General features: G+C 41.1%; 1 protein-coding gene across 5 annotated transcripts in view; it reads left to right on the forward strand.

The window, feature by feature from the left end:
• ARFGEF3 (ARFGEF family member 3) overlaps window positions 1-15,818 on the forward strand; it is a 123,360-nt gene extending 107,542 nt beyond the window's left edge. For all 5 annotated transcript variants that reach the window (XM_079781094.1, XM_079781096.1, XM_079781097.1 and 2 more), the window contains 8 exons: window positions 1,282-1,410; window positions 4,066-4,242; window positions 5,917-6,031; window positions 6,755-6,857; window positions 7,033-7,164; window positions 8,334-8,455; window positions 11,491-12,709; window positions 14,647-15,818. In XM_079781094.1, coding sequence (XP_079637220.1) covers window positions 1,282-1,410; window positions 4,066-4,242; window positions 5,917-6,031; window positions 6,755-6,857; window positions 7,033-7,164; window positions 8,334-8,455; window positions 11,491-12,709; window positions 14,647-14,838 — 2,189 coding nt within the window. In that variant the 3' untranslated portion in view covers window positions 14,839-15,818. The remainder of the gene's footprint in view (window positions 1-1,281; window positions 1,411-4,065; window positions 4,243-5,916; window positions 6,032-6,754; window positions 6,858-7,032; window positions 7,165-8,333; window positions 8,456-11,490; window positions 12,710-14,646) is intronic.
• Window positions 15,819-17,524: the final 1,706 nt, after the last annotated feature.

The following is a 17,524-nucleotide window of genomic DNA, read 5'->3' on the forward strand; positions in this document are numbered from 1 at the left end:
AACCTAAAGAATGGGAGCACATATTTGTAAATCATATATATCTGGGATGGTTTTAATATCCAGAATCTATAAATAATTCCTAAAACTCAACAACAAAAAGATAACCCACTGTAAAAATGGGCAAGGAACAGGAATAGCTATTTCTCAAAATAAATAAATAAAGATATGCAGTTGGCCTATAAGTACCAGTAAGTGCATGAAAAGAAGCCCAATAATACTAGTCATTAGAAAAATGTAAATCAAAAGCATGATGAAATATTAGTTACACTTCCTAGGATGGCTATAGGTTAAAAAAAAAACAATAGAAAATAAGTGTAAGCAAGGATGTGGAGAAATTGGAACCCTCATAGGAATGTAAAATGGTACAGTTTTAATGGAAAACAATTTGGTAGCTCTCCAAAACACTAAATAAAATTACCAAAGAAAGCCACTCTTACATATGTACTAAAAGAATTGAAATGAGGGACTCAAACATATTCTCCAGTGTTCATTGCAGCCTTATTCACAATAACCAAAAGGTAGAAACAACACGTGTCCAACATGATGCACAAAATGTGGTATATACATATAATGGAATATTATTTATCCATAAAAAGTAACGAAATTCTGATACCTGCTACAACATGGATGTGCCTTGAAAGTGTTATGCTAAGTGAAATAAGCCAGACACAAAACAGCAAATATTTTATGATTCTACTTACACAAAATATCCAGAGGAGGCAAAGAGAGACAGAAGGTAGATCAGAGATTACCGGAGGTGTTAGAGTGAGGGGAGAATGGAGAGTTTAATTTGCTTAATGATTATAGAGAGTTTCTGTTTGAGTTGATGAAAAGTTTTGAAAATAGATAGTAGTGATGGTTGTACAACACTGTGTATTTAATTGGTACCACTGAATTGCACACACAAACATGGTTAGAATGGCATTTTTATGTATATCTTAATGATTGACTAAGGTGATAAAACTAAAAGGACATTATATTCTTTTGCTATCATCAGCTCCCAAGAAACATGACAATCATTTCATATAGAATTTACAAATCACATCACCTTCTTCCTGAAGAGGAATAAGGAAGAAATTTGAGTGTTCTTTTTTCTTTGACTTTGTCAGAATATGTAAATTATAATCTGTCCATATATAGACCCTGAGGGCTGCCTTACTGGGGGATGCCCCCCATCCATAGAGCACATGGCAGTTTAGAGACCTCCTTTACCTGTTGACCTTGCAATGATTCTGTATCCTATTTAACCAAATGTCACAGAGGTCTGGTTTTTCATTCCAGGTCTGATAGAAGTCTGGATCATCCTGCTGGAGCAGCTAACAGCAGCTGTGTCCAACTGCCCACGGCAGCACCAGCCGCCAACCTTGGATTTACTCTTCGAGCTGTTGAGAGATGTCACCAAAACACCTGGTAAATATTTCTATGTCTGTCATTTGGGGCAGCTGTCATACATATAATGTTTATCAGAAAGGGCCCACCTATTTTACTGCTGTAACCCTAGACAGCATAATAGGTGCTCAATAAATATTTATGGAATGGCTATGATGTTTAGGATATGTCCTACGATTATTTACAAGTCTTCCCACCAGTCCATTTACAAATAATGTGTGGTGGCCAGTTAGTTCAATGTGTTGGAGCCCCACAATAATCAGGCTGTGGTATCAGTGTCTCTGTGAGCGAGCTGGCTTTAATCTGATCCATAAACCCAGCCTTGTATCTCACATGTTATTGGCCCCAGAGCGGTCGATAGGGTTCACAGTGTCTCCCGCTGACATAACCAAACCGCTCAGACATTTATGCAGTATTAAGACAGAGGCATCTTGTGTATAAAGGTCAGAGGAAATTAGATTTGTAAAATGACAGTGATCACCTAGTACCCTGATAGTAGGGGAAAAGAATGTCCCTTAGAAATGTATTTCTTATTCTGAATTAAGGTTAGTATACACTCTTATCCAAATTTTCCTAAGATTAAAGAAATTTTTGTAGATTTTAGTTGTCATTAACAGAATCATAACCACAAATGAAGCCACTAGTTTATAGTAAGAAGAGAGGTTTTGTATTCAATATAAACAGATGAAGACTTGATAACTGATACTGTTTTAAAAAATATATATTTTATTGATTTTTTACAGAGAGGAAAGGAGAGGGATAGAGAGTTAGAAACATCGATGAGAGAGAAACATCGATCAGCTGCCTCCTGCACACCCCCTACTGGGGATGTGCCCACAACCAAGGTACATGCCCTTGAGTCCACAGGCCGACGCTCTATCCACTGAGCCAAACCGGTTTCGGTGTGATACTGTTTTAAAATCTATTGCAAACTTTATATTGGAATTTTTCCCCAGAAAACCATAATAGTTACTCTCACATGTTAAAATGTTAAATGCCAAAATAAGCAGGCTTTTATATATATATATATATATATATATATATATATATATATATATATATATATATATATATATATTATTGATTTTAGAGAGGAAGGGAGAGGGATAGAGAGATAGAAACATCAATGATGAGAGAGAATCATTCATCAGCTGCCTCTTGCACACCCCCTAATGGGGATCAAGCCCGCAACCCAGGCATGTGCCCTTGGCTGGAATCAAACCTGGGACCCTTCAGTCTGCAGGCCAATGCTCTATCCACTGAACCAAACTGGCTAGGGCAAAGCAGGTATTTTACAGAATGAATTATATGCCACTGCTTCTAAATCTCTCTTGTTGGTCATTATCATTTTCTGCTTTCACATTTAGTGCTACTAAGTGTGTGAATTTAACCCAGTAATTCTACTCCTAGAAATCTATCATCAAAGGAAATTAACGGTAATAAAGACAAAAACATATAAATGATGATATATGCTAAAACATCTTAAATACAAAAAATAAGTATGGTAAAAGCATATAAATATTCTATTGACATTAAAATGAATATTTGTGAATAATATGTAATGACGTGAATAACTGTTTATAAGGCATTACCTTAGAATATACACTGAGTGGCCAAATTATTATGATCTCTGAACACATAATAATCTGGCCACTCAGTGTATTTGTATCTCAAATGGGTACCAAAAGTATTCTAGACTTTTACTGGAGATCAACCACCTATTTGCCCTGAGCTTTCTATCAGCCAGTGCAAAGGGGAAAACTGATCAGGTGCACGATTTATAGTATCTTTGATATCAAATAAATGAGGTACTCAAGAGAAGTACACTGAGTGGCCTGATTATTATGCGTTCAGAGATCATAATAATCTGGCCACTCAGTGTATTTACACATATAGAATATGGAATATAATCTCAACTTTATGAAATTTTATACATTTATAAATATACACACCCCAAATACACATACATTCAAAATGTACTTTTTTCTTCTTTGTATTCTCATGTGTTTTCTGTGTTGATTTTAGAAAGGATGCCTCATTTTTGTAAGCAGAATTTTTAAAATTCATCTTTCTCACAGATTTTCATTATGGCATTGACTATAAAGCAAAATAGAGAAACGCCTTCAATGTCCATTTTAAGGGAACGGATAAGTAAACTGTTGCATAAACATACAATGGAATAATAGTATGTGGCAATAAAAATGAGGATTACATAAATTTGTTGACACAGAATGATCTCTAGCACATATTGTTAAGAGCAAAAATTCAACATGTACACCAAGGTTTACATTATCCCATTTATATAAAAGTAATAAATAACAAATACAACTCTATATTTCTCTGTTTCATATAAATACATATACTTATATTTTAAGGATATTTTAAGGGTATTTTCTTATATGTATCTGTATGTTTACATCTGGGGACTAAGTAGTTGATCACGTGATTATTTGAATTCATGTATTACTTGCATAACTAAAATCATGCAGAAACAAAAAAGAAAAATGCCGTCGGAGATCTGTATTCCGTAAGCAGTGGTAAATGTTTTTCCCTGCACTTTTCAGAGAATGGGGCGCTCCCTCAAAAGAGGTCGTCAATGCCGAGAGATGGCAAAAGCTTCCTTTTTATAGGAGAGTTGCTGAAATCACGATTCTGACGCTGCCGTTTCTGTTTCAGGACCAGGGTTTGGAATCTATGCCGTTGTTCATCTTCTCCTTCCTGTGATGTCGCTTTGGCTCCGTCGGAGCCATAAAGACCATTCTTACTGGGATGTGGCCTCGGCTAACTTCAAGCACGCCATCGGTCTGTCCTGTGAGCTGGTGGTGGAGCACATTCAGAGCTTCATACACTCAGGTATCTGTGGCGCCCGAGCAGTTCGCATGGCATGTTTCATTAGCGGGCAGCAACACTGTCTAAAAGAGCTTACTAAATCCCTAATGCAATACCAGTGCATGGTTTTTGTCCTGGGAATTATTAGCATAGAATTACATGGTCAAGGCCAGCCTTCTAATAGTAAACGGTCAAAAAGAAAATTGTTACTTACGTGTCCTGTACAAAATGATCTAACAGAGAGACAAATGGCGGGGGGGGCGGTTAGAGAGCAACCAAAGGACTTGTATGCATGCATATTAGCATAACCAGTGGACACAGACACTGGGGCGGGAATGGCTGGCGGGGGGTGGGGCGGTCAAGCGGGGGGAAAACAGAGACATATGTAAAACTTTAGACAATAAATTAATTAATTTTTAAAAATTATCTAACAGAATACTTAAAATATATGTGCGACCAAAAGTAAGATACCTAATAAGGTCTAGGATATCTGTGCATTAGGAGAGGGGAGGCAAGTTCAAGTATACAATACATTTAAAAGGGAGAAATATCCCTGCAGCCTGGGGGTCAGGGAGGGGTGCTTTCTACTGTCCTGCTTCATCTGGGGTGGCTAAGTGAAGGAGGCAGGCTTTTAGAAAAGGCTGAAATTATGGGAAAGAAGTTGCTTAACAGGTTAAGGGGTGACGATAAGGTTCTTAATATCTGTGGGGCTTTGAAAAATGACTTGGAAGTGTGGGGTATGTTGAAGTCCGCAGGTAGAGAGGGAGCCAGACGCCGGATAGATCTGACTGCGGTGGTACCAGTAGGTAACGTTAGGGAAATATAGATTCTTGCTCATGACTCTTGCTAAGGAAAGATCTGGAAATGTGAGAGGAGGAATGTCGCTGCTAGCTCTAGAGGTTGCAAGAAAAGGGAAAGGCATGCAGAAGTATAAAGGAAGAGGTGTGAGAGGCTTCTTTCTTAGGAGGGGTTAGAGAAATGAATGAGAACTTGACCTCAAGGAAGAGTCAAAAAGCAAAGGTAAGAAGGTGTCTCTAGGAAGCTTAGCAGAAAGATTTACCCTTTGGGGGGAGGGAGGACTTGAGAAAGAAAAGAAGTGGCTGTTTGCACATGTAGGCTGACAAGTGTATCCCTAGGGGTAGCTGCTCCTGACCAGCTGCTTTGTTCAGCATGGGGCCCTTGAGGATTCTACTGAGAACTGCTTCTGTGGCCTCACAAGGACTTGGAAGAAAAGAATACTGATGTGTTCCTTGAATTGGGCAAACAGAATGTGATTTGTGAAAGTCTTATTTTCTTTAGCCTGGGGATAGTATGGAGACCAGACTCAATGGGTTCAGGGAGTGGTAGGATGAGAGATTTTGTAGTTGTTTTCCAATAGCTTTTAATCCAATTTAATTCTATCAGCAGTAAGGAAAGTGTGTTTTATCCCCGCCCGCCCCCCCCCCCCCCGCCTTTTTTAAGAATTTAAATGTTTTACTAGCTAGTATTCAGGCTATATATTATATTCTACTTAAGTAAATAAATGATATGTTTAACTATGAAAAATATTCTTGAGCACATGAAAGTGAACCACATATTTCATCTTGATAAATCAAAAATGGATGTTATATATTTTTATCACAGATATTTATTTTCTTATCACTGACTTTCCTCCTTTGCAATAGTGTTGAGTGAAACTTGCTGTGCTTCTTCCTGCAGACATTAGGTATGAGAGCATGATCAACACCATGCTGAAGGACCTCTTTGAGTTACTGGTAGCCTGTGTGGCCAAGCCCACGGAAACCATCTCCAGAGTGGGCTGCTCCTGTATTAGGTGAGAAAGGGGTTCCTTCGCTATCTACGAAACCGGAGTTTTCATTATGAAATCCAAGGGAATTAATTATCCTTTGTGGTAACAATCTACTTTTTAGATTTTTATAAAAATAACTATATGCTAATATTTCTTCATTTCTGTGTTCAGTTGGCAAATATTTATTGTGTAGGCATTACACGGGTGCCCTGCCCTCAAGGAGCAGAGAGCCTGTTCTAAAGGGCATACCAGAGAGTCCCGTGAAAATCATCACAGTAAGGAGTAACTATAAATGCTGAGAAAGGACAGGAGTCAGGTGGTCAACGGGGCTTTTAGTAATGATACTTGCTCAGATCAGGACTTTGCAGGCAGGATAATAGCGTGAACAAATACATAGAGATAAGAATTACAAGTGACAAAAGCGTTTTTTATTTCGTTTTGTTTGTTATTTTTAAAGGAGTAGTATGGACAACAGGGCTAGGATGGAAAAATTAGTACAGAATGTATACAGTCTTGCATGCAAGCCTAAGTTTAAACATTGGCCTTTTTGGAATAGGGATCCATTGATATTTTTACATTGAAATGGTTTTGGAAGTCGTAGTATGACCATGAAACACCTGATTGACTGAAGGCAAGTGATGAGACAGCAAAACTTGTAAGGACACTGTGAAATAAGTGTGTGTTTAAGGGTCTAAGTTGTGTAGCAGTAAAATGTATGGATTTAAGACATCTGGTTTCTTTTGGCAGGTACGTTCTCGTGACAGCAGGCCCTGTGTTCACGGAAGAGATGTGGAGGCTGGCCTGCTGTGCCCTGCAGGACGCATTCTCTGCCACACTCAAGCCCGTGAAGGTAAAATGCTGGGTGAGAACCAGAGCAGGGTCCAGTCCTACTTAGTTCCCTGTCGAGTTGGCCACCTGGATTCCGCCTTCCTCGTAGCAGGCAGTCTCCGACACAGTGACAGTGTCAGACCCTAGTGCCATCCACCCCGCGGCACCCGGTGAATGACGGCTGCGTTTCTCCCTAGGATCTGCTCGGCTGCTTCCGCAGCAGCACCGAGGGCTTCAGCGGGGAAGGCTGCCAGGTGAGGGTGGCAGCCCCCTCCTCCTCCCCCAGTGCCGAAGCCGAGTACTGGCGCATCCGAGCCATGGCTCAGCAGGTAAGGGTAAGGGCTGGGCCTCGTGATCCCAGTGGCTCTAGAAGCTTGACGCATTGCTGCGAGTCCCAAGCTGCCTTTCACTCCCTTAGGGACCTTGACCTCTTGCCAGTACGGTTCTTCACCAGAAATGACTTGAATCCAATTGATAGCGTTTATGGTCCTCCCCACCATCTCTTGTTTGTTGTATTTTTGTCACTGCTAGACTGAGTGCCTAAGGATGGCACACTTATTTGATATTTTTCTCTTTCTTAATAGAGTTGAATGTAACTTATCAGTAAAGTTAAACTGCACTTACCCTTGCAGGTGTCACCAGGGTCTTTTTCTTCTGGCACATGTCAAGAGTTATAATACTAGAGCAGCCAAAGGGGTGGCTTCTCTAAATATAAAGCCGTTACACCTAGCTAGCTAAAGAATTTTCCCAGGTGCATACAGTAAGAAGTGAAAGTGTCCATGGAATCCTGTTCTGAATAGATCATTCATGGAGAACAGCCAAGACCATTTAGGGAATCTTTCACGTCTTAATATTTCTTTCTTCAGTCCCAAACCTTCCTCCTATATTCACTCTTCACATAACCCAGTAATCTGATAATGCTTACAAACTTTGGAAAGAAAAAGTTCATTAAAAATACTCATTTTCAAAGGGAAGTAGGTTAAATCATGTAAAATGAAATCACGTGGGTCAAAACGTAGGACGTGGTTACCCTTCTCTTAGTCACTTCTCCTGTCAGGACTAACGATGTGGCCATACTACTCTACTAGACAGCCAGAGAAGTCCTTTTTTTTTTTTTTGTATTGGACAGAATAAGATACTAAACAGATGTCACAATCAGAGATCTTTTACAAACATCACCCCCCTTTATTTACTTTTAATTAATATTAAACATCAGTGCCGGCTCTTTGGAGAGTGTTGAATTATCTCGTGCTAGAAGTAGTAGTGTTATTAGTGTCAGCAGCTAACATTTATTGAACATTTGCTATTCTTATCTAATGTTTTTCCTATGTAATACACATGTGTTAATTTATTTAATTCTCTTGACAAATATACCTGGTAGGAAACCATTATCAACCTCATTTCATAGGTGAGAAAATGAGTAGAGAGAATAGCAACTTGCCAGCTAATCTCTTGAGTCAGGTGGATCTCTGAACTGTGCCTTTGTGTACCCATACAGGTGTTTATGTTGGACACCCAGTGCTCACCAAAGACTCCAAACACCTTTGATCATGCCCAGTCCTGTCAGCTCATTATTGAGCTGCCTCCTGATGAAAAGCCAAACGGACACACCAAGAAAAGGTAAGCAGCGACGCTTAAACACTTAGGGTCTTATAAATAGGAAAGTTCCTTTAGACCCAGTCCTTGCTAAGTACAATCCAAGCTTTCTCTAGGAATAATGAAATATTTGCAGAGTCATTTAACAAATGCTTTCATACAAAATTGTTAGCCTTTTAACTTTCCCACATTTCAGATTTGCTAGGGCTGCCACAATGGGGTAGCTTAAACAACAGAAATTGGAGTTGGAGACTGAGGTGTCGCCAGGCTTGGTTTTTTCCTAGGTTTCTAGATGGATGTTTCCTCCCTGTGTCTTCTCTCTGTACCTGCCTGTGTCCTAATCTCCCATTCTTATAAGGATGCCAGTCCTAGTGGATTAGGGTCCCCACTAATGACTTCATCTCTTAACCTAATTATTTATTTAAAGACCTTTCTCCAAAGATAGTCACATTCTGAGGTACTGCGGGTTAGGATTCAATATCTGATTTTGGGGACATATCTCTGTGTGTCTATAGCATAATACATATAACTTTTTTTAAAATAACTAATTTTGAGGTGTGATTCATATTGTATCAGTGAGAAATACATGAAGTTCTTATGAGCAACACAGCTGTCAGGAGACAAAAAATACATGTGCCCTGCCACGAGAACCTTAATCTTTTTAAATATAGGCACTGCTCAGAGATATTACAGGTTTGGTTCCACACCACCGCAATAAAGCAAGTAGCGCAAAAAACAAACAAAAAACTACAAGGCATAATTATTTCACTGGTGGAGGCTCTTGCCTCCAATTTGTTAAAAATCATAACATCTGTGAAGTGCAATAAAATGAGGAGTGCCTGTACTACCATCCTGCTTAAAAACAACTGTTCTTGAAGATGAAAGAAACTACTGAAGTGTTCCAATTTAAACTTCCAACAAACTATAAGTGATGCTGATAAATATTTGAGCACAATATGTGAAGGACAGTAGCTAGATCTTTCCACTACCATTCAGAGAGGCTGAGCCACTTCTCCCAAGTGGTGGAGCCAGAATCAAAACTAGTTCCATTTTAGAGAGCGTGCGTGATCTTTCCAAATGTTAGATGCTTAATACAGCAGTTTGATTAATGCAACCAATTCAGTGAAACTTCAGGTACACTCTTTTAGTCAAGTGTGTGGTACATACAAAATATAACTATGACCCTGTCACCCACCTTCAGAAATAGAGCTTTACCAATATCCCACATGCTCCTCTCAAGTTCTATGCCTGGTTTCCCCCAGTCACTAATTTTTCAAGTGTACCACTAGTAAATCAAATATAACAATATGTTAAAAGGATCATACGCCACCATCCAGCAGGATTCATTTCAGGGGTGCTCAAGTATGGTTCAACATCCGAAAATCAATGTGACATTAACAGAATCCTATCTAATAAAGAGGGAATAAGCTAATTGACACTCACACCGTCACAAAGATGATGGCGCCCACGGCCAATAAGGAAGGAATATGCTAATTGACTGTCCCGCCCTCAAAGATGGCGGCACCCACAGCCAATAAGGAGGGAATATGCTAATTGACTGCCCCGCCCTCAAAGATGGCGGCGCCCAGTCCCCTCAGCCCCTGAGGGCTCCCAGATTGTGAGAGGGGGCAGGCCGGGCTGAGGGACCGCCCCCTCTCCAGTGCATGAATTTTCATGCACTGGGCCTCTAGTAAAGGATAAAAATCATGAGATGGCGGCACCCACAGCCAATAAGGAGGGAATATGCTAATTGACTGCCCCGCCCTCAAAGATGGCGGCGCCCAGTCCCCTCAGCCCCTGAGGGCTCCCAGATTGTGAGAGGGGGCAGGCCGGGCTGAGGGACCGCCCCCTCTCCAGTGCATGAATTTTCATGCACTGGGCCTCTAGTAAAGGATAAAAATCATGATCTGTTCAGTAGATTTAGAAAAAGCATTTTACAAGATGCAACATCCATTTATAAACATTTATAAACATCCATTTATAAAAACTTTCAATAAAATGGGTTCAGAAGGATAGTACCTCAACATAATAAAATCCATATATTACAAACCCACAGCTAACATCATACTCAACGGTGCAAAACTAAAAGCTCTTTCTCTAAGATCAGGAACAAGATAAGGATACCCTCTCTTGCCACTCTATTCAACATAGTGCTGGAAGTCCTAGCCACTGCAACCAGGCAAGTAAAAGAAATAAAAAGCATCTAAATTGGAAAGGAAGAAATAAAACTGTCACTATTTGCTAATTAAATGATTTTATATACAGAAAACCCTAAAGACTATCAGAAAAAAGCTATCAGAAAGAGAAATGAAGTAAACAAGACCATTTACAAACATACCAAAAAGATTAAAATACCTAGGAATAAAGTTAACAAAGGAGGTGAAAGACCTGTATTCTGAAAACTGAAGATATTGTTTAAGAAAAAATTGAAGGAGATACAAAGAAATTGATATTCCATGTTCATATTACCTAAAGCAGTCTACAGATTCAATACAATCCCTATTAAAATCCCAATGGCATTTTTCACAGAAATAGAATGAAAGTATTGGGCCCTCCTCTGTCACATGCTGGAAGCACTGAACTTTTTACATATATGCATCTAAAGCATTAACAGTTAAACTGTTTTGGTCCTTAGAAAGCTAAACGTCAATAAGATTGCTAAAACTACTGGGTGTAAGAAAAAATTCCAGTTAAAATTAATAAAACAACAGAAGCTATTATTTTTATTTGATATGTTCATTACTCAGATATAAAATGTGTCCTAATTATGCCTATATAAAAACCAGTTGTTATAAAACTCTTCTGTTATTTTCCTAAGGCTTGTAGATAATTGTTAATTAGTGTCAGAACTTAATTCTATAGCTCCTAGATTTTAAGTGTCAGGAATTCCATTTATTATTATGATTAAAATGGTTATTGTGTAATGCCCTTTTTTAAAAGAAGTTCAAATATAAGTAATTTAGTTAGATTTTGCATATGTCATTCTGAAATGTGTAATGCCTTTTACGTATCATACAAGGCAGGAGGTTACTCATCAGTCCCTTTCTTTCCATTTGAAGTGTTTCTTTCAGGGAAATTGTGGTGAGCTTACTGTCTCATCAGGTGTTGCTCCAGAATTTGTATGACATCTTGTTGGAAGAGTTCGTCAAAGGCCCCTCTCCCGGAGAGGAGAAGACCATCCAAGTGCCCGACACCAAGCTGGCCGGCTTCCTCCGGTACATCTCCATGCAGAACCTGGCCGTCATCTTCGACCTGCTGCTGGACTCCTACCGCACAGCCAGGGAGTTTGACACCAGCCCGGGCCTGAAGTGCCTGCTGAAGAAGGTGTCTGGCATCGGGGGCGCCGCCAACCTCTACCGCCAGTCTGCCATGAGCTTCAACATCTACTTCCACGCGCTGGTCTGCGCAGTGCTCACCCACCAAGAAACCATCACTGCCGAGCAGGTGAAGAAAGTGCTTTTCGAGGACGAGGAGAGGAGCACAGACTCCTCCCAGCAGTGCTCCTCAGAGGACGAGGACATCTTCGAGGAGACTGCCCAGGTGAGCCCGCCCAGGGGCAAGGAGAAGAGGCGGTGGCGGGCCCGCGTGCCCTCGCTGAGCGTGCAGCCCGTCAGCAACGCCGACTGGGTGTGGCTGGTCAAGCGGCTGCACAAGCTGTGCATGGAGCTGTGCAACCACTACATCCAGATGCACCTGGACCTGGAAAGCAGCCTGGAGGAGGCGCCCGTCCTCAAGAGCGACCCGTTCTTCATCCTGCCCTCCTTCCAGTCCGAGTCCTCCACCCCGTCCACGGGCGGGTTCTCGGGGAAGGACACGCCTTCCGAGGACGACCGCAGCCAGACGCGGGACCACGGGGGCGAGTCCCCGAGCCTGCGGCCGGGCAGCGGGGAGACGCTGATGCTGCCCCCGAGCCCCAAGGTGGAGAAGAAGGACCCCGGCAGGAAGAAGGAGTGGTGGGAGAGCGCGGGCAACAAAATCTACAGCATGGCGGCCGACAGGACCATCGCCAAGCTGATGACGGAGTACAAAAAGAGGAAACAGCAGCACAACCTGCCCTCCTTCCCCAAAGAGGTCAAAGTGGAGAAGAAGGGAGAGGCCCTGGGCCCTCGGGGCCCGGACTCCCCGCTGCTGCAGCGGCCCCAGCACCTGATGGACCAAGGGCAGATGCGGCATTCCTTCAGCGCAGGCCCCGAGCTGCTGCGGGAGAAGAGGCCCCGCTCCGGCTCCACCGGGAGCTCCCTGAGCGTGTCCGTGCGGGACGCCGAGGCGCAGATCCAGGTGGGTCCCTGCAGGGCGGACAGTGCGGGGTGGACTGCCCCAGCCATGCAGGGGAGGCTGGGTTTCTAACGATGCACACGCCCCCTCACCGGGCACTCATACACTGTCCAAGATTGGATGGACACCAATAAGAGACCCACTTTCCCTCCAAAGGCAGGGGCTTGGCCGAGGCTGAGACTAGGATATGTCTGTATCAGTGATGTCATGGTGAAACTGACGGTTTTATTATTAGAAAATTTCAGGAATTATTTTTATGGGTTATAACAGATATTATTGAGAAGATGGAAGCCAAAACTTATAAAATGGGTGTACTTCAGGCGGAAGTGAAATAAGCCAGTCAGAGAAAGACAAATATCACATGATCTCCCGTATATGTGGAATATATTGAACAAAATAGATCCAGAGACATAAAAGTATGCAACACACTGTCAAATCTCAGCGGGAAGGCAGGTGGGAAGAGATCAACCAAAGAACTTGTATGCATCTGTGCGTAACCCGTGGACACAGACAATAGTGTGGTGAAGGCCGGTGATGGGCGAGAAGGGGTTAATGGAGGAAAGAGGAGACATATGTAATTCAACAATAAATATGTTTTTTAATGGGTGCACTTTAGCTGGTATGGAGTCTTGAGTTTATCATTTGAAGATGCACTGAAGAAATTCCATAGTTAGGAAGAATAATATAAAGGTGGTTATGCCGATGAACTGTTTTCATCTCAAGTTTTCCTAACCCATCCAGAGCACATAAAAATTCTCATTCTTCAGAGGGCTCTGAGTGCCTGCTCATTCATATATTCATATTCATAGGGAGAAAACAAGTAGAGGGGATCTGGAGTCATAGAGAGCCCTTTAAAAACAATCTGATGTTTTCCTGAAATTGTGGACTCCTGCTAAGGGCATAATAAATTAGACAATCTTGGGCCCTAGGATCTCATGAACCTATACAGAGATATATTCTTTGAATGAACATAAATTTAGAAATAGTATGAATCTCTTGTAAGATGTGTTATTTTCCACTAAAGTACCTTGAATGTTGAACCCAACTTCATAACTCAGAATCCACAAAAATCATAGACTAGATTTGCAAAAGTCCAGTCAAACTGTGATGTATGATTATTCTTTAACAGATTACCTTCTTGACAAATAACATACCTTATTGTTTTTCATGTCTTGGAAATTTGCTTATGATTTTAAAAGTTATCCTATATTAAAATAGATCTATTTCACGTTTTCTAGGCATTATAGTGACTGCTGATTAAAAGTGTTATATGGCCTATAGAAATCCCATTATGAAAAAGCAAGAGAGTTTTTTAAACTGAGGGTTAAATAAGATTTTTATAGTTTATGAAAGCTGAAAATAAGGGATTCATAATCTATACTAATAGAGGAATATGCAAATTGTCAAGGACGCCGTCACTGTAATGATCGAACAGCAGGCTGTGTGGGGAGACAAGGCCAGCAGGGGGGTTAATGAGGGACGACCAAATGAACAGCAGGCTGCATGGGGCAACCAGGCTGGCAGGGAGGTTAGTGAGGGACGACCAAACAACTGAACAACAGGCTGCATGGGGCAACCAGGCCAGCAGGGGGGGTTCGGGGGGGGGGGGGCCAGTTAGAAGCCAGTGGTCCCAGATTGTGAGAGGGATGTCCGACTGCCAGTTTCGAACATCCCCTGAGGAGTCCCGGATTGGAGAGGGTGCAGGTCTGGCTTGAGGGGGACCCCCCTCCCATGCACAAATTTTGTGCACCAGGCCTCTAGTGTTAGAAAAGTCTCTGTATATATGAAGTTAAAATGACAATTTATTAGTAAAGACTAATTTCTTACAGCCTAAAAGCCTGAGAAAACTCATTTGCAAATTGGCAGGGCTTAGCCACACCTGAGAGTTCAAATGAAACCACAGGAGAAAGCTGATGATTCTCTTAAATCCTTTCTCTTAGGCGTGGACCAACATGGTGCTAACAGTTCTCAATCAGATTCAGATCCTTCCAGACCCGACCTTCACAGCCCTCCAGCCAGCAGTGTTCCCATGCATCAGCCAGCTGACCTGTCACGTGACGGACATCAGAGTTCGCCAGGCTGTGAGAGAGTGGCTCGGCAGAGTGGGCCGTGTCTATGACATCATTGTGTAGAAGACTCACATTGAAGAAATTCCGTAGCGAGGGTTAGAGTAAGCCTGCCAGTCTAACTGACAGCATTTTCCCCACCACCAGCTCCACTGACACTAGTGTCTCAGAGAACAATCAGCTGCTCCCTAACTAATCGCATTGGGGCCATTCTGGATGCTAAGGTTGTATCAAGATGACAAATGATACTCTGATTTTGCACCTTATTTCAGAAGTTTCTCCATTCCTTGACACATTCCTAAATCATGAAGTTGATTTCCCAATGCTTTTGCCTGCAATGTTATTGCCAAATGGGTCCCTTTTCAAAGACCACTCCTTTGAAAACTACATTGATCCATTTGATTTTTTTTAAATGCAATTACTAAGAAAATAGTATTTTTGCTGGTAAGTCAAGCTGATGTATAAACATGCATATATCTAGTACCAAACATTAGTCATTGGAGAAAGACTTGTGTCATGATTGTGCATTTGGTGGGAGAAGAAAACAGAAAGGTATATTCTTAGGTGTCATAATCAAGAAAAGGATGGCTTTCTCTGTAAAATATTCCAGAACATTTCAAAATTGTCCTAAGTTGTCAAGATTTTCTGGTTGGTACTCACCAACTTCTTTGTATAAGGCACTGTTGTGCCTTTATTTCCCTATTTCTAATGGAAGAAAATTATTTCCTGGCAGAGTGTTAAGTCGGTGTCATGGCATCCTTTGACACCCCGTACCCAGTGACATTTGCTGATACAGATATTGCCAAGATTCAGAAGACTGACCAGTCACCTGGCGGTCCCATTAGTCTTTGCTTTTGCTCCCAAGGCAGAAAAGAAAAGGGAAAGAAAAAATGGTGCCTTAGTCCCTTGTTGCACGGGCATTTCTATGCTCCACAGTTATCTCAATATAAGGTATAACATTTGGTTTTTAAGAAAACAAAACATTAAAATGCAACTCATTTGCTAGCTACACCCTTGGAGAAAAGGAAGTGAGTTCTCTATTCAGTGAGCAGACTTCTCAGGGAAGGGGCAGGCAGTGTGGGGTAGGGAGACAGCTGGTGGGGTGGGAAAGGAGATTATGATGAAATCATTTTAATCTTCTGTTACACAAGCTCTAGTCTCAGAAGAAAACTAAAGGAGAAGGGGACACAGGATGAAGTCTAGGAAATTTAGTTTTTTTTCAATTTAAAATATTTCTCCTCTCTGGCAAGTCCATTTACCCCATGTCTGAGGTCCTCTTATTCAGGTGAATATTTTTCTTAAATATTACTAGAAAATTAATCTGGAACCTTTATCTTATTATGTATTATATATTCAATATTTCTTAAATTATAATAATGATTGAAACTCCTCAGTCACACTCATTCATATATATTCTAGTAGAGTTAGTTGCTATGACATACATTATAACTTTCCCAGCTCCTAAAAATGCATTCATAATTGAATGTGCCATCTTTAAAAATAGAACATCAACTCTTCAATATTAAAATAAGGATTTGAAATTGACAACTTTTCTCAGTGCTGGTATATGTAAACTTATCCACAAGGCTACCAGAAAGACAGAGCTGATTTACTTAGGCAATCTAAAAGCAGGAACTTTTATCGTTCAGTGTGCCACCAAAAATCACCATGGAATCCAGAAGACATTTTTTCAGTTCCACAAAACCCAAAACACACTCTTGGCCTTCAGTTTTTACTCATTAATTAATGATTTTGAGTTTAGAAACAGATCAACTATTTGTAACAAGCAATGAATTGTTGGGATAGCAATGAGCTATGTTAGTGCTTTTGAATTTATATATTTGTAAGTAGAATTGAAAATCAGGTACTTTTTTTTAAACAAATACAGTACATCAGGGTTGTTCTTTTTCTTTTTGTAGCTTATCTTAAGTTCAGTTCTCTTTTGTGAGCCAGTGAGTACTATAAAATTTACTTGGAGGGGCGGGGGGCGGGGGTAGGGGAGGAAGGGTGCTTCAGTAGAGTATCAAATCAGAGTAATCATAAAAGGTTGTTACATATGAACATTTTGTAAAGTATGAAAATTCAAAGGAAGCCAGTCTCAGTTTATCAATGCCATCGCCCAGAGTATGTTCACTAATTATTTAGAAATAAGAATTCATCCCCCCACAGATTCTCTATTATGGGATCCAAGGCTAGTTTATGGAAATAGGTTTACCCCATACTCTATCCAAACACTGCTCTAGTACTAACCTGATTGTGGTACCAAGAGTAAAGAGATGAGGGAACACACAGAGCTCTTTATAATTTTGTTAGAGGCTTTGGTCCCTTCCCATCACCCTTTCTGTAGCCCACCTGAGACCCACACTGGTCTTCAGCCCACCTTCATTCCCTACATACTCTGCTCTGCAGCTACATCAGAATTCACCCAGAAAATTAACTGTCACAGCAATATTTCCCAGAGGTATTTGCAGTTTTCAAAAATGACATTAGTTGATGCAAATAATCTCTCTAATGAACAAGACTTCAAGTCACAACAAAGTCAGTTGAATCCTCCCACAGGTGGGGAAGAAAAGGAGATAATTAGGAATCCGTGGTAGAGGTAGACAGGAGCCCCTTCCCAGAATGCCCAGTGAGTCCCTCACACTCTTCCTGGTGTCTCGGTTTCTGCTTTTCCCCAAGGTTACTGATAGACCAAAGTCTCGGCAGCCTTCGTAGTTAAAACGGTTATTACTACATACTTACAGATCTAAGC

The sequence above is a fragment of the Cnephaeus nilssonii genome, assembly GCF_951640355.1.
Source record: "Cnephaeus nilssonii genome assembly, chromosome: 9".
Lineage (NCBI taxonomy): Eukaryota > Metazoa > Chordata > Mammalia > Chiroptera > Vespertilionidae > Cnephaeus > Cnephaeus nilssonii.